Below are 18,218 nucleotides of genomic sequence, written 5' to 3'. Positions count from 1 at the left end.
CTAATCAGACAGGTTTTTTACATGGAAGATACATTGGAGATAATATAAGGCAAGTACTGGAAACAATAGAACACTATGAAAAATCTGGGAATCCAGGCCTGCTATTCATAGCAGACTTCGAAAAAGCATTTGATAAAGTACGACTGGGGTTTATATATAAATGCCTGGAGCATTTCAATTTTGGAGAATCTCTTATAAAATGGGTTAAAATCATGTATAAAAGGCGGCAGGTAGCTTAGTGGGTAAGAGCGTTGTGCCAGTAACCGAAAGGTCGCTGGTTCTAATCCCCGAGCCGACTAGGTGAAAAATCTGTCGATGTGCCCTTAAGCAAGGCACTTAACCCTAATTGCTCCTGTAAGTCGCTCTGGATAAGAGCGTCTGCAAAATGTAAAATGTAAATGTATAGTAACCCTAGGTGTAAAATAGTAAATAATGGCTTTTTCTCAGAATGTTTTAAACTGTCAAGAGGAGTGAAACAAGGTTGTCCACTATCGGCATATCTATTTATTATGGCCATCGAGATGTTAGCTATTCAAATCAGATCCAACAATAACATCAAAGGATTAGAAATCCAGGGCTTAAAATCCAGGGTGTCATTGTACGCTGATGATTCATGTTTTCTTTTAAATCCACAACTTGAACCCTCCACAGCCTCATAGAGGATCTAGATACATTTTGTAACCTCTCTGAATTACAACCAAACTATGATAAATGTACTATATTACGTATTGGATCACTAAAAAACAAAAAATGTACATTACCATGTAGTTTACCAATACAATGGTCTGATGGTGATGTGGATATATTCAGAATACATATCCCAAATAAAATACAGTGGGGGAAAAAAGTATTTAGTCAGCCACCAATTGTGCAAGTTCTCCCACTTAAAAAGATGAGAGAGGCCTGTAATTTTCATCATAGGTACACGTCAACTATGACAGACAAAATGAGGAAAAAAAATCCAGAAAATCACATTGTAGGATTTTTTATGAATTTATTTGCAAATTATGGTGGAAAATGAGTATTTGGTCACCTACAAACAAGCAAGATATCTGGCTCTCACAGACCTGTAACTTCAACTTTAAGAGGCTCCTCTATCCTCCACTCGTTACCTGTATTAATGGCACTTGTTTGAACTTGTTATCAGTATAAAAGACACCTGTCCACAACCTCAAACAGTCACACTCCAAACTCCACTATGGCCAAGACCAAAGAGCTGTCAAAGGACACCAGAAACAAAATTGTAGACCTGCACCAGGCTGGGAAGACTGAATCTGCAATAGGTAAGCAGCTTGGTTTGAAGAAATCAACTGTGGGAGCAATTATTAGGAAATGGAAGACATACAAGACCACTGATAATCTCCCTCGATCAGGGGCTCCACGCAAGATCTCACCCCGTGGGGTCAAAATGATCACAAGAACGGTGAGCAAAAATCCCAGAACCACACGGGGGGACCTAGTGAATGACCTGCAGAGAGCTGGGACCAAAGTAACAAAGCCTACCATCAGTAACACACTACGCCGCCAGGGACTCAAATCCTTAGGTGCCAGACGTGTCCCCCTGCTTAAGCCAGTACATGTCCAGGCCCGTCTGAAGTTTGCTAGAGTGCATTTGGATGATCCAGAAGAGGATTGGGAGAATGTCATATGGTCAGATGAAACCAAAATAGAACTTTTTGGTAAAAACTCAACTTGTCGTGTTTGGAGGACAAAGAATGCTGAGTTGCATCCAAAGAACACCATACCTACTGTGAAGCATGGGGGTGGAAACATCATGCTTTGGGGCTGTTTTTCTGCAAAGGGACCAGGACGACTGATCCGTGTAAAGGAAAGAATGAATGGGGCCATGTTTCGTGAGATTTTGAGTTAAAACCTCCTTCCATCAGCAAGGGCATTGAAGATGAAACGTGGCTGGGTCTTTCAGCATGACAATGATTCCAAACACACCGCCCGGGCAACGAAGGAGTGGCTTCGTAAGAAGCATTTCAATGTCCTGGAGTGGCCTAGCCAGTCTCCAGATCTCAACCCCATAGAAAATCTTTGGAGGGAGTTGAAAGTCCGTGTTGCCCAGCGACAGCCCCAAAACATCACTGCTCTAGAGGAGATCTGCATGGAGGAATGGGCCAAAATACCAGCAACAGTGTGTGAAAACCTTGTGTAGACTTACAGAAAACTTTTGACCTTTGTCATTGCCAACAAAGGGTATATAACAAAGTATTGAGAAACTTTTGTTATTGACCAAATACTTATTTTCCACCATAATTTGCAAATAAATTCATTAAAAATCCTACAATGTGATTTTCTGGATTTCTTTTCCTCATTGTGTCTGTCATAGTTGACGTGTACCTATGATGAAAATTACAGGCCTCTCTCATCTTTTTAAGTGGGAGAACTTGCACAATTGGTGGCTGACTAAATACTTTTTTTCCCCACTGTAAATGATCTCACTCCAATACATTTTAATAGAAAGTTAGCAAAAATAGATAAGATCTTGCTACCATGGAAAGGTAAATTCCTGTCAATTTGTGGAAAAATCATCTTGATTAATTCTTTAGTATTATCCCAGTTTACCTATTTGCTTATGGTCTTGCCTACGCCTAGTGAACAGTTTTTTAAATTTTATGAGAAAAAAATATTCAATTTTATTTGGAACGGCAAGCCAGACAAAATTAAATGGGCCTATTTATATAATGAATATGAATTCGGAGGACAGAAATTATTAAATATTAAAGCATTAGACCTATCACTAAAAGCTTCAGTCATACAAAAGTTATACTTAAATCCGAACTGGTTCTCTAGCAAATTAGTAAGATTGTCTCACCCAATGTTCAAGAATGGCCTTTTTCCCTTTATTCAGATTACAACCTCACACTTTCAGTTATTTGAAAAGGAAATCATCTCCCAAATATCACTATTTCTAAAACAAGCCATAGAAAGCTGGTTGCAACTTCAATTTAATCCTCCAGAAACCACAGAACAAATAATGCAACAAATATTGTGGTTAAACTCAAATATACTAATTGATTAAAAAAAATAAAAAATTGACAAAATTTTTTAAAAAGGTGTAATCTTCGTAAATGTTATCATCGGTAGGACTGGTGGAGTTATGTCGCACATGCAGCTAACAAAAACATATGGAAATGTCTGCTCTACCCAAAATTACAACCAAAAAATTGCAGCATTACCGCAAAAATGGAAGAGGAAAGTGGAAGGGGGAAAATGTATGGAACTTGTCTGTCGGCCTTGCATTAAAGAACATAATTGGTTAAAGAAAACTGTGATAAATAACAAAGTATACCAGTTTAATTTAAGGACCAAAGGATTGACAGCCATCCCATATAGATTGCAAAATAGTTGGGAAGAGATTTTTGACATACCGATCCCATGGCATAGTGTTTAGGAACTGATACGCAAAACGACACCGGATTCAAAAGTTTGAATTTTTCAATTTAAATTATTATATAAAATTATTGCTACCAATAGAATGTTATTTATATGGGGGATACAATCTTCCCAGCTCTGCAGATTTTGCTGCGAAGAGACAGAATCATTAGATCATTTGTTTTGGTACTTGTTTTTGGACATAGGTCCAGGAATGGCTAAAGGATTGCAATATTTACCTGGAGCTAACCCTGCAGATAGCATTACTGGGTGATCTGAAAAGTCATAGTCAATCGATCAATAATATAATAATACTTTTAGCAAAAATGTTTATTTTCTATTTACAATCTTTAGAAACAATGAGAATAGAAAGGTTCAGAACTTTTGTAAAACATCACAGTACAGTTGAAAAATATATGGCAAATAGAAATCCAATATGGATGGTGTTAAGAGATAGATGGGTGGTGTTGAATGGAGTTGAAGGATGGGACTAATAGCAACTAACAACAACTAATAACAACAATATAACTAATAATGTAAGCATACTGTGTCCATAATAAGTATATAGGTTATAGGTTGAGAGCTTTTGTGAAAGAGCACAGTCAGAAAGATATGGCATATAGAAGCAGACCGGATGGACATCATGAAAATGATCAGAGAGGTTGAGGGTAGAGGAAGTTCAGGAGTAAAAACAAACAAAATAGAATTATTGTAAAATTGACTGTGTCCATAAAATGTATATAGCTGGAAGTAGAGGCCTAAGCATTGTTGTTCACTAGTTTACTCCAATTAGGGAAGGGGTGGTGGGGTTGGAAAGTAATAAAGGGAAATATATTTTTTAAAAGGAAATGTATATTTATGTGTATGTATGTATATATTCCATAGAAAATCAGCCGTTTCCATCTACAATAGCCATTTACAACATTAACAATGTCTACACTGTATTTCTGATCAATTTGATGTTATTTTAATGGACATAAAAATTGATTTTCTTTCGAAAACAAGTACATTTCTAAGTGACCCCAAGCTTTTTAAAGATATACCTTATATCCGAGTTCTTCCCGAGTGGTGCAGTGGTCTAAGGCACTGCATCGCAGTGCTAGCTGTGCCACTAGAGATCCCGGTTCGAATCCAGGCTTTGTCGTAGCCGGCCGCGACCGGGAGACCCATGGGGCAGCGCACAATTGGCCCAGCGTTGTCCAGGGTAGGGGAGGGAATGGCCGGCAGGGATGTAGCTCAGTTGGTAGAGCATGGTGTTCGCAACGGCAGGGTTGTGGGTTCGATTCCCACGGGGGGCCAGTATCAAAAATAAAAAAATAATGTATGCACTCAGTAACTGTAAGTCGCTCTGGATAAGAGCGTCTGCTAAAGGACTAAAATGTAAAATGTTGTATCTGCCAGCTCTCATTGGCTTAAATGATCTCGCCTCCTCCCGCCTGCCTTCCATCTTTGAGGACATGTGTTTCCATTGTTAGAGTGGTCACTCGTCTATCTTATCAATATAATAGAACATCTTTCCGGGAAGTGATGTTGTTAGAAACTTAGCCAAGAGGTTAGCTTTCCCTGCTAATGTTTCACCATTGTTTCACATGTTTAATCTGTGTTTTGTTGATTGAAGTAGCTTGTTTATTCTAACATTGTAAAACACAGTGAAATGTGTCTTGGGTTCGAAGGCGTAAAAGATAACTTATTTTGTCACATTCTCAAAGTAATATAGGCTAATGCTCTCTGTCTCTATCTTTCTCTCTCCTCTCTCTGTCTTGTATTTCAGGGTGGGAAAGGCCGAATTGGAGTGGTCATCTCATCATTTGTACATTTCACTGACATATCTGCCAGGTAGGCTAACTGCTGCAACCAACGGCAGCTCCCATGGCTTTTCCTTAAATTTATTTACCATTGTGAAATGGGACTTTGCTCAAACCAGAAGTTCTGGTAAAGAGTGAGTGGCACTTCTTGAATGTGGGTGTACAAACCCAGATCCTTATCAACTACAACCACGTCTCAGATAAATATAGACACAAATATAATATTTCTAAGTGCCTGACCACTACGGGCCACTCAGCCCTTTCACTGAGTCAGACCGTGAGTCAAACAATAGTTATGGATGTGGGATCAAAGGAACGCCACAAGTCATGAGTCACACTTACAGAATTACACACTCTAAATCAACATAAACAATACATACTAGACATTCATGATAACAGAGTGTAACAGCATTTGTCGTTTACCACAAAGGTCAATGTAATTTTCCCTGAATGGACCTGGAAATGAATTTTGTAATGAAATATGAGTTTCAGTAAGGCACTTGAGTTCAAAATAATTTATCCTCACAAACAGAGATGAATGATATTAACACATGGTAATTTCCAGTCTGAAAGTCCATGCAGAGCAATCCCTAAAGTCATCAACTGACAGCAAACATTAAGGCAGAAAGTGGTTTATAAGTTAAAGGGAAGTGCTGTGTGTGTTTGTGTGTGTCTTGTCTTATGCACTTATGGAGATCCTTTCTGCACACAGACCCTGTTTTTATATGGGTACACATTGGTCGAGGCCGGGTTGGGTTTTGTCAATCAACGTTCCCCCTGCTGTTTTGCTCCCTATGGGAGAGACTATTCACAGGGTGACAGGGTCAGAGAGAGAGAGGGTAGAGAAAAAGAAAATGATGAAGAAGAGATGGAAAATGGAGAGTGTGTGTGTGTGTGTGTGTGTGTGTAGTGTGTGTGTGTGTGTGTGTGTGTGTGTGTGTGTGTGTATGTTTTTGGCTAAAATGTCCTTGTACTGGCACAGCGGTCTTAGGCACTGCATCGCAGTGCTTGAGGCGTCACTACAGACCCAGGTTCGATCCCGGGTTGTGTCGCAGCTGACCGCGACCGGGAGACCCATGAGGCAGCACACAATTGGCCCAGCGTCATCCGGGTTAGGGGAGGGTTTGGGCGTCGGGATGTTCTTGTCCCATCACGCTCTAGCGACTGCTGTGGCAAATGTGAGATTTATGGTTCCAACGCTGTCTTTGTGGCCTCCACAATCACCCGACCTCAACCCAATTGAGTGTTTGGGATGAGTTGGACCACAGAGTGAAGGAAAAGCAGCCAACAAGTGCTCAGCATATGTGGGAACTCCTTCAAGACTGTTGGAAAAGCATTCCAGTTGAAGCTGGTTGAGAGAATGCCAAGAGCGTGCAAAGCTGTCATCAAGGCAAAGGGTGGCTACTTTGAAGAATATAAAATATACAATATATTTTATTTGGTTACTACACGATTCCATATGTGTTATTTCATAGTTTTGATGTCTTCACTATTATTCTACAATGTAGAAAATAGTACAAATAATGAAAAACCCTTGAATGAGTAGGTGTGTCCAAACTTTTTACTGGTACTGTATAACAACAGAGTATGATGGGGAGAAAGGGGGAGAATGGGTGAGTTGATGAGCAAAAGCGAACGATTCATAATGATGTAATCACCAATTGTGAATGAAGAACAGGGCGGGCCATTCTATTGTATTGATCCATTCTAATTATAATCTTTAAATGGTATGTACCTTGTATCAGTCCACCAAATCAAAGCATCTTATTAGTCTACTCTGGCCTACTTGGAGTAGGCTACACAGTGAGAGCGTGCGTAATTGTACATGCTGAACGGCTTTTAATATTTGTGAAAATATCCACATTGGGCAGCAGGTGAGCGGGTGTCGGAGAATGTGGTGATGAGGCTTGTGGAACCTTACGTTGGCAAGGGGAGAAATGTCACAGTGGAAAATTTCTTCACTTCACTGTCATTAGCGAACAATTTGCTTGAAAAAAAAACAAGTCTGGCCGGCACCATGAACAAAGTTAGACGGGAGCTCCCTCCCTCTGCGCAAAATAAGGCACCTGCACAGCCATTGTGCAACAGGGCTGAATAATGACAAGAAGACAGGACACAATAAAGAGAAAACTGGAGACTATTACACACTACAACCAAACAAAGGTACACTCTTAGAACAAAAGGTGCTATCTAGAACCTAAAAGGGTTCTTCGGCTGTCCCCTTAGGAGAACCTTTTGAATAACCATTTTTGGTTCCAGGTAGAATCCTTTTGGGTTCCATATAGAACCCTTTCCACAGAGGGTTCTACCTGGAACCCAAAAGGGTTCTCCTATGGGGACAGACAAATAACCCTTTTGGAACACTTTTTTCTAAGAGTGTACAGTATGTCAAAGTGTGTCAAGCAAGTGAAAGTTACAGAAATTGTGTCATCTGTCAGGACAAGGGATAGCAGCTAAATGAAATCCAACTGAGGCCATTGCGTGAAGACGCACACAAGCAAAAGCTGACAATAATTGACTATTTTTGACTGCTGTCATATCGACACTTACTGTATATTCATTATAATGCAACCATTGCTTTTGTGCTGAGTTTCAATATTTATCAGGGCCACTTGGCACTTATAGTAATGTTTAGGCTACTGATGTTGTCATCATCTGACCGCGGGTCTTGACCCTTTTCCTTTTTTGGGTTGGGGTATTCTTTTTTTTGTTGTTGTTATAAAAAGAAGCTGTTACCATGTTTCAATAAATATGCTTTCTGTTTCATAGTTGTAACAAAGGCACTCCACGAATAAAATTGATTGAAAACTAGAATTTTGGTATATTTGTATATATCCTACAGTAACATAAACTAATGAAAATGCTATTGTGTTATTTGAAATAAAATAAAAAACCCAAGGCCTTCATAAACACAATCAAATGATTATTTTTGCAATAGCATATATGAAACATATTAATTACACTGTTAGAATGTTGCCATCAGAATGACTCATTAGCTTGAAGGGGGTTCCGTTGAGGCCCAGCGGTTCTAGTGTTTAAAAAAAATGATGTATGGAGGAATGGTCTAAGATCCCTCCCAATGTCTTCTCCAATCTCATTGTATTTGTGTAAAGTTATAACATTTCCCCTTTTTTTGCATACAATATAGCTCAGTATGTGTATTATTAATATTGTACAGTTTTTTTTTTGCTCATCTTTATCAAGGGTGCCAATACTTTTGGACCTTGACTGTATATTGAATATTTGCCTATGTTTGTTTACAGTGTTTACTCCACTCAGTCAGCCAGGAGTGTTTCTGGTAATAGGCAGATGACTTACGCTCAGTTCCGTTTAATTCACTCTTATTTAAAACTAAAGCTTACCAACCATGATTGTCGTGCTTACCCTGTCAGTGTTTAAGCCTAAACAGGAGGGTAAGTCAGTGTTTAAGCCTAAATCATTTCTGTGTCTGTCTCGCGTAGTGCTGATCAGGCCCTGGACCGTTTTGCAATGAGGAAGTACTACGATGACAAGGTCTCAGCATTGATGACACCCTCTCAGAAAAGGTAAGGCCTCTTCTCAGGCATAATATGAATCTACTCTTTTAGTATTGAGAGAATGTCCGTTGTGTGATAAGGATGGCGAGGTAAAGGTGTTTTTCCACACCCAACACACACACACCCACACACACATCTCTCTCCGCCCACCCTAGGGCAAGTTCAGGTCTCTGTCCCACCTGAGCCAATAGAAAACCTATTGCGTGTCTTGGTCTTGTTAATTCATTCCCATAGAAAAGGGCCCATGACAGTCCTGCCATTGTGAGTAATTGAAACAGAATGGGATCCCGTGGTGACCTGGTGTAATCTTATCCCGCTGCATCACACTGAGTCACTGTGACTCAGTCACACCGTGGGCGCCTTAGTAAGAATGTTCCCATCATAAACACACAACCTCAATGGATCTTCAGAAAAGTAATAATCCCATGTGTACTACAGTATCTCTGTTATACTTGTCATGGTTGAACCCATCCATTGATGTCATTGTTGTAAGTGATCTGTTGTTGTCTACTTCAACCTACAGTATATGCGGAGGGGTTTAGCTAGTGAGGATCCTCTTGCTAGCTATTGTGTGGATAACTGTATCTCTACTATTCTGCTATGCCAGGTACGTTTGGATCCTGAACAGTCTCCTGAGTGGGTCGATGAAAATCAATGCCTCTCCACTGTTCCTGAATTGTATCATTCTACATGGGATACCAAACTTTGACAATGCAGGAGGTAACTTACTACATGTTTTTGTTCACATATCGGCCAACTAGGAGATTCAAAAAAATGTATTCCACTCAATCAATAGAAGCTAGAAGTCTGACAAATAACTACCAATAAAATCCCTATGAGCCTATCTAGAAAGAAATGGGCTTTTTGGAAAGCTTGAAATGCTAAATGAACCTATCCTTTCCCTCGGACTGACGCACACACATGCACATACATAAACACGCACCACAGAATAACTAATTTTTTGGTCTGTAGTACACTCAAGGGAATCTAAACCCATTTTTTCCACATGAACGAACGTTTTCACACATTTTACTGAAACAACAAAGACTTCCCTTAGATGGAACTACTGGTACTGTTGGGGCAGCATGTAACCTAGCTGTTAGAGAGGTGAGCCAGCAACCGAAGGGTTGCCAGTTTGACTGGAAAAAAACAATAACTGCTCCACGGGCGCCCAGTGTGGCAGCCCCTCTCTCCAACCTGTATGTTATAGTGTCTTTCAGAGGGGTTGGGTTAAAAGCAGAAGTCCAATTTTGGTTGGACATTGTGTACAATTTATGAATAAAGTGATCTTGTTAGAACAGTAGTTAACCACAGTGGAAACATAAAGTACATATCCACGTGATAGGTACAGTGAGGGAAAAAAGTATTTGATCCCCTGCTGATTTTGTACGTTTGCCCACTGACAAAGAAATGATCAGTCTATAATTTTAATGGTAGGTTTATTTGAACAGTGAGAGACAGAATAACAACAAAAAAATCCAGAAAAACGCATGTCAAAAATGTTAGAAATGTATTTGCATTTTAATGAGGGAAATAAGCATTTGACCCCTCTGCAAAACATGATTTAGTACTTGGTGGCAAAACCCTTGTTGGCAATCACAGAGGTAAGAGGTTTCTTGTAGTTGGCCACCAGGTTTGCACACACCTCAGGAGGGATTTTGTCCCACTCCTCTTTGCAGATCTTCTCCAAGTCATTAAGGTTTTTAGGCTGATGTTTGGCAACTCGAACCTTCAGCTCCCTCCACAGATTTTCTATGGGATTAAGGTCTGGAGACTGGCTAGGCCACTCCAGGACCTTAATGTCCTTCTTCTTGAGCCACTCCTTTGTTGCCTTGGCCGTGTGTTTTGGGTCATTGTCATGCTGCAATACCCATCCACGACCCATTTTCAATGCCCTGGCTGAGGGAAGGAGGTTCTCACCCAAGATTTGACGGTACATGGCCCCGTCCATTGTCCCTTTGATGCGGTGAAGTTGTCCTGTCCCCTTAGCAGAAAAACACCCCCAAAGCATAATGTTTCCATGTTTGATGGTGGGGATGGTGTTCTTGGGTCATAGGCTGCATTCCTCCTCCTCCAAACACGGCGAGTTGAGTTGATGCCAAAGAGCTCCATTTTGGTCTCATCTGACCACAACACTTTCACCCAGTTCTCCTCTGAATCATTCAGATGTTCATTGGCAAACTTCAGACGGGCATGTATATGTGTTTTCATGTATATGTGCTTTCTGCAGTCCTTCACGGCGTAGTGTGTTACTAATTGTTTTCTTGGTGACTATGGTCCCAGCTGCCTTGAGATCATTGACAAGATCCTCCCGTGTAGTTCTGGGCTGATTCCTCACCATTCTCATGATCATTGCAACTCCACAAGGTGAGATCTTGCATGGAGCCCCAGGCCGAGGGAGATTGACAGTTATTTTGTGTTTCTTCCATTTGCGAATAATCGCACCAACTATTGTCACCTTCTCACCAAGCTGCTTGGCGATGGTCTTGTAGCCCATTCCAGCCTTGTGTAGGTCTACAATCGTGTCCCTGACATCCTTGGAGAGCTCTTTGGTCTTGGCCATGGTGGAGAGTTTGGAATCTGATTGATTGATTGCTTCTGTGGACAGGTGTCTTTTATACAGGTAACAAACTGAGATTAGGAGCACTCCCTTTAAGAGTGTGCTCCTAATCTCAGCTCGTTACCTATATAAAAGACACCTGGGAGCCAGAAATCTTTCTGATTGAGAGGGGGTCAAATACTTATTTCCCTCATTAAAATGCAAATCAATTTATAACATTTTTGACATGGGTTTTTCTGGATTTTTTTGTTGTTATTCTGTCTCAAATAAACCTACCATTAAAATTATAGACTAATCATTTCTTTGTCAGTGGGCAAACGTACAAAATCAGCAGGTGATCAAATATTTTTCCCTCACATAGGTTATTTGAGAGGCTGCAAATGGTGCACATGGCACACACATAGAGACTAGCCTAGTAGCATCTTAGACAGACTGACACAATTTGTCAAGTCACAAAGTGTCAGGTCAGATTTCCTGTGCATTCTCTGTAATAATAATAATAATTATTAATTTGTATAACGCTTTTCAATACAGGTAACAAAGTGCTTCCCATCATAAAATAATAAAATAAAAGTACTAACAAAGAAACAAAGACAGGAGGAATAGATAATTAAAATCATTCATTGAAATCATACATTAAAAGCATCTTTATTAAAGTGTATGTTCAGCAGGGATTTAAAAAGAGGCACTGTGTCTGCAAGGCTAATCTCCTCTGGAAGACCTTTCCAAAGTCTAGGGGCCCTAATGGCAAATGCCCAGTCTCCTTTCGTTTTCAACCTAGACTTTGGAATGGTCAAGAGTGCCCTGCCAGGGGATCTCAGGCTGCGTTCCGGCTCGTAGGGAGATAAAAGATGAGAGATATAGGATGGGATTTACCAAGCCTTAAACGTGATTAATACAATTTTCCAAAATGGTGTCTGGTAGCCAGTGTAGAGAAGCTAAAATAGATATGATATGCGTACATTTTCTCGTGCATGTTAAAAGCCCAGATGCAGCATTTTGAACTAACTGTAGACGATGGAGTGAGACATGTATGCAAAGAGTTACATTAATCTAGGTGTGAAGAAGCAAGTATAACTTTTTCCAGATCAGTGACTGAAATACTTGACTGTATTTCTTAGATAATAAAAGCAGGACTGGACAACCTTCTTTACAAGCAGCTCGAGGTTTAGGCCAGGCTCAAAGAAGACACCAAGGTTTCTGGCCGTAGGCTTTACATTAGTGGACAAATGGCCAAGGTTTTTACAATCTGCCCACTGGGCAAAAACGGGTTTAATCAACGTTGTTTACACCTCATTTCAACCCAAAAAAATATATGTGATGTCACCAAGGGGAAGCATGTACAGGGAAAAAAGGATGGGGCCCAGAATTGACCTTTGACGGACACCATAGTGCAGGGTTCCCCAACTGGCGGCCCTCGGGTGGTTTTATTTGGCTCCTAAAGTTTACTGAGCAATAAAAAAATCTAAAATAAACATAAAAGACTGTAAAAAGACCAGGAAATGAGCTCTAAGTGATTTTAATTCAAGAAATCTGTTTGCAAGTATTCCCACGCATAATAGAGAGACACATGACCGTATACAAATGTAAGCAAGGTTTGAAATTACTATGTTTTAGTCAAACATTATATCTGTTTGGGCTTCTTGCAGTCAATTTACAGTCCATAAATGATTTGTAGTTATGTTCCCCCCCCCCCCTCCCATCCGCTCAAGAGGAAATCGGCCTGCAGCTGCATCTAGTTGATGATCCCTGCCAAAGTGAATAGGTGCTGGGGACAATACTGAACCACCAATGCTCACTGAGAAACGTCTGCCACATAGATATGACCTGAACAAAGATGTTATGATCAATAGTATCAAATGCGGCACTGAGATCCAAAAGAACTAGAATAGAGCATTCACCATTCATCTGTAATAACTCACAAGAAGCTTGAGGGAAAGGATTTATGCCATTTTGTTAGCATGTATTGTCACTTGATACCAACATGAATCAATGCTTGGTAATACATAAATGAATGTTATGATGCAGTTTATTGATATGAATTACAGTATTGTATTTCTCTTCTCATAATACAATCATTTTTTCCAGTGTGTCGGCCATACCTGAAAGTCTACCAGGGAATGCAATCTGTCTACTCCTCAGGGGTCTAGTAAGCATTTTCCAATTTTGTTTGACAATAAGTGATACCATTTTCTTTGAATGAGAATTTGTTGTTATTCTAATTTGGCGCTCTCTGTGAGTGTCACTGAGGGAGTTAGATTATGGCTATGGGCCGTCACTTTTGCCCATCATGTGACTGGGAAAAAGTGGGGATGGAGGAGTTCCCTACATAAATTGAGCAGTACTCTATGCCGCCTGGTGATATTGTAAGATCTGACGCATGCCAGATCTTACAACGCCTGGATAGGTATTTTACACATCAGCTAACTACATCATATGTTATAGCAATCTGGTGCCTGACGGCACTGTTGATGACGTGGCACGCAACCATTGGTTTATGCATCGTCTGAGCAGGGGAAGGCAACCTATGTCAACAAGGCAGCATGGTACATCATTCAGAAATACACATATTTTTCCATAAGATGTGCTCACATTTTTATACTAGTTTTCCTTGGGAATGCAGATAAAGCACATATGCGTTTTTTTTATCAAGACTAAACACAACGTTTACATATGAAAACTCAGAATCCTAAGTCATTACTCCAGGTGCTTGAAATACATCAGTTTGTTTTGAGCCGACTTTGGCTTTGAACGGGGCACCCGGCTCACGCCGGGAGGCAGCCCGGTTTCAAAATGAATGCAATCAATTTTCACCTGGTGCAAACCAGGCCCCCAGTGTCCGGTCTGGAGTGTGGAGTCACGAGCTCTGCTGGTCGGCTACTACGTAGCAACCACAGGAGGTCAGTAGCACCTTAACTGGGGAGGAAATGCTCGTGGTAATGACTGGAGCAGAATCAGTGGAATGGTATCAAATACATCAAGCACATGGTTTCCATGTGTTTGATGCCATTCCATTAGTTCCGTTCCAGCCATTATTATGAGCTGTCCTCCCCTCAGCAGCCTCGACTGGTAGCAACCTAGTGGTGCCAAAAGCCCTGGTTTGCCCTAGACAGCCTACAGTATGTAGTAAATTATGATCGCCAGAACGGCCAACCCCCAAATGTTGACAGCCTTTTTGGGCTCTAAAATTAGTTGATTATGATCAAGTTCGATCCCCACAGTGAATTATTTTAAAGTTTGCTACAAATCGAGATATTTAATTAAATAGTGATCCATTCTGACTACTATATTTGTCATCACACAGGACCACATGCTGACACAGACCAATCACTGGCCGGCAGGCTACGAGGAGGCTCGTGCTCACCTTTGCTAGTTACGGCCACTTTCACCATGACCCTTATCGATTTTTGGGTGCCATTCAGCCACATTCAGCAATATGGAGAGCTTCAAATTAAAATACTTCCGGCTTCATGAGCCATCAGGAGTTTTCCATAGGAATACGTGGATGACGTCAGCGCTATCACTATCTACTGGTTTTAATGTCTATGGTGCAAACTCTGTCCACCCGGGCCATCTGCCCACCTGGGCACCCTGGCCGTCATAACATGGTCTCTCTGATTGGTTGTTTGTCTCTATTACCCAGTCACATTGGGCCTGGACACAGAGACAGGATATGTATCAGTCTGGAACCTGCTCAGCTGTTAAAGGGAGACATCATGGTAAGAACAACGTCTCATAGCATCACATAACATATCCTACAGAATGTACTGGGTATACCATACATGAAGAAAGATACAAGTTATGACCGATTTAGACTTACACACATAAAATAGTGAGAAAGGTTTTTTAAAAGGTCACATGAATACACACACAAACAGCTGTTACAGCAGCCAGTCTTCCCATGTTCCTGCAGGTGAAGTGTTACCATAAGAGTGATGTCATTTTGGAGCGTGAGGTAATCTTCCGGCTCCAGTTCCACACAGGAGCAGTGCAGGGCTACAACCTGATGTTTGAGAAAGAAGACATGGAGACTGCCAATAAAGGTAAACACACATTGTACACACATTTTATACACACACACACACACACAAACCTGAAACGGCCCAGAGAACGTGTCAGAACGTGTCAAGCATACGTTGAGCTCCACAGACTGCCTCACAGCATGAAGTCTACTGGACTTCATTTTGGTTTGGCTCCTCCATTAATAAAACCAATCATGTGTTTCCATAGACTGTAATGTATTATGGCTTTCTGGGAGAATCTCAGTCATAGGCAGCATCATTCATCTTTCTGTGGCATTCCAACGCAGCCACACTCACTCCATTCCTTTGTGTTGACTCTACAGATCCCAGATTTCTGGATTACGGGAAAGTGGAGCTGGTTTTCTCAGAGGGCCCAGAGAAGATCCCAGGTATTTTTCTCAACTCCAATAACTCCTTAACTATAACCCAGTTAGAAAAGCAGGAGTGTTTGAATCCTCCAGACACATGGTCCTTTCACCACCCAGCTTCCCCCCTCGATCCCCCCTCCTTTCCCCTCTACCCCCTGCCGAGATGAGGATGTGTAAATCCGTAGAGGGGAAATGTAGCGTGAAGTGTGTGCTGACAGAGGTAAAGGAGCACAGCATGCCCTTCCTCCCAGCCCCACAGGAGGGAGTGTGTGTTTGTGTGCATATGTGTGCTCTACACAACTCATAAAATGTAACATTCCTTCAACTCTTAGTTGCAATATGAAAACACTCCGGCCACAAATCACTTATAGAAAAGAAACAAAAAAGGCTAATGTCCAACAGAAAGTTTAAACCTAGAAGAATGTCCCGCTGATCCCTTGTTGTTGATTGAACCCTATAAGAATGTCCCTCTTATTCCTTGATGTTGATTGGACCAAATAAGAGCATCACACAATGATTCCTTGCTTTTAAATGGTCTAGGTGCAGAGCGCTGGCAGAACGGGTCAGATGTCAGTGTGGACTACAACATAGCCGACCCTCTGACACGATGGGACTCCTACCAGAACATAATTGACAGGGAAGGTAACAGCAGTCACTCAGACTTACTTCTCCTCATTACAATGTGAAACATAAAGCTTCCAGTCACTCTACATTAATATCATATTGTCCACCATATCTAACAACCAAGTTCATCAAGTAAAACCAAGCCATATCTGGGGATCATGCGCTTACATTGACCAATAGGGCCGGGAGGTTTTATCTGACCGCATGAATTGATCAGTAAAATCTCTGGACCATATCTAGGCTTTCCCTGTCAGGAACAACTCCTGATCCTAGCTACAGTTTTACCAAACACAGGTACATGTACACCCAGTAAAACCAACCAAATCTGGGTCAGTCAATGTCTGTTTTCTAAATGAATGGAGATCCTTCCTTAGAGGGCCAAGTGATAACTAGTATTTTTTTCAATGCAGAACTTCTAGCAAGACAGATATCTCAGCAACTCTGTAAACCTCATGCTAGTCTCAGTACTGCAGAGCATGACATATTTAGAGTCCTCTTCTCTGGTTAGCCAGGCTCGCTCTGTGCTGTATCATATAGGGACCACAGAGTAATTACATTAACATATACAGTCAGTCTCCACCAGCTTGGTTTATGTGGCAGTGGGACCCATTACTTGTACCAGACTTGTACCACGGCAATTCCTATGTAGACATTCTTTATTTACAATGGTTAACAGAATACCAAATGCAGAAGATTCCCATGTTTGTAGCGCTAAGTTTGGCCATGTCAATCAGCTCGGGTTAGGTAATATCTAGTGCCTGTCTGTTGGTAGTTTCTGGATGTTCTTTACAGTGTTAGTACCATAGGGGATAGGGAACCACTGGGGTCAGAGAGAGAACAGTAGTTCCCTAGAGATTATTATAATTGTTTTATCAAATGAATGGTCGCTCTCACACACACACACACACACACACACACACACACACACACACACACACACACACACACACTCACACACACACACACACACGCACACTGTCAGGGCATCCCTTGCTGCTCTGCCAAATCTTTCCTCTCAGCCGTGGAATTTACAACAACTTACCAGAATAGAGCAATATGGTGGCATTAAAACATGAATCCACCCAGGCTTGTTATACAATATGCATTTTATATATAATACCCATAGAAGCCATTTGATAATAAAGACAACTAGTTAAGTTGCTTTATTTGAGAAACTCTACTACACAATCATAAAGTGAGGTTAGCTTTTATGTTTGAAGTGCTAGATCAAGAGTCTCTAGGCATGTAATAAAAGAGCAAACATTGGAAATGAAAAGATTCATTAAAGGCAAATAACAACAGCCTAAAAACCTATTTTTCACTTTCTCCTTCTCGTTGAGTCAATGAGGCATTCCTGTGGAATATTTACAGCCTTGTTTTCTCATGTAAACTCTAGATTAGAGACAAAAGACTGGGAGCTCTACTGGAATTCAGCAGCTACTTACCAGTCCATTTGATTTGGAAGCTCCCAGTGTCCCTCTGACTGCCTGTCAATCAGTGGGTCAAGGGAAGGAGGAAGTACTCTCGCCAACTTAAAGACAGCTTACCACTTCAGTGTTATGTATGTGGAAGGACAACATAATTTACTTCAATGGCTTTTTAAATCCCTCTTCCCCCAGTCAAAATGTGGGTTTATCCACTAGTGTGAATAAAGTATTGTGTTTGAGTTTGGATATAATGATTTACCTCACACAACATACTGGAAACTGCTCTACTCTTTCCGGGGTCAATTTCCTCCCCATCAACAGAAACAAATCCAGCCGGTCTGTTTTGTTTTTTAGAAACTCATTTCCCGATCATGTACATGAATCAGAGGATGTGCATGCAATCATTACCAGGTGTCTGTCAACATCAACATAACCCCATTTGAGCCAATTAACGGAGAAAGTCTAGGCCATAATAGGTTTGTTCTGTACCAAGGG

The 18,218-nt window shown here is 41.0% G+C and overlaps 1 protein-coding gene across 3 annotated transcripts in view; it reads left to right on the top strand.

Moving 5' to 3' along the window:
- LOC121581003 (tensin-3-like) overlaps positions 1 to 18,218 on the top strand; it is an 86,908-nt gene that overhangs the window by 18,855 nt on the left and 49,835 nt on the right. For all 3 annotated transcript variants that reach the window (XM_041896284.2, XM_041896285.2, XM_041896282.2), the window contains exons 5-12: positions 5,153 to 5,217; positions 8,648 to 8,731; positions 9,330 to 9,442; positions 13,371 to 13,431; positions 14,926 to 15,001; positions 15,196 to 15,325; positions 15,628 to 15,693; positions 16,213 to 16,314. In XM_041896284.2, coding sequence (XP_041752218.1) covers positions 5,153 to 5,217; positions 8,648 to 8,731; positions 9,330 to 9,442; positions 13,371 to 13,431; positions 14,926 to 15,001; positions 15,196 to 15,325; positions 15,628 to 15,693; positions 16,213 to 16,314 — 697 coding nt within the window. The remainder of the gene's footprint in view (positions 1 to 5,152; positions 5,218 to 8,647; positions 8,732 to 9,329; positions 9,443 to 13,370; positions 13,432 to 14,925; positions 15,002 to 15,195; positions 15,326 to 15,627; positions 15,694 to 16,212; positions 16,315 to 18,218) is intronic.

This window comes from Coregonus clupeaformis, chromosome 14, assembly GCF_020615455.1.
Source record: "Coregonus clupeaformis isolate EN_2021a chromosome 14, ASM2061545v1, whole genome shotgun sequence".
NCBI classification, from domain to species: Eukaryota; Metazoa; Chordata; class Actinopteri; order Salmoniformes; family Salmonidae; genus Coregonus; species Coregonus clupeaformis.
The sequence above is the reverse complement of the archived record's forward strand: the minus strand, read 5'-3'. Positions and strand labels throughout refer to the sequence as shown.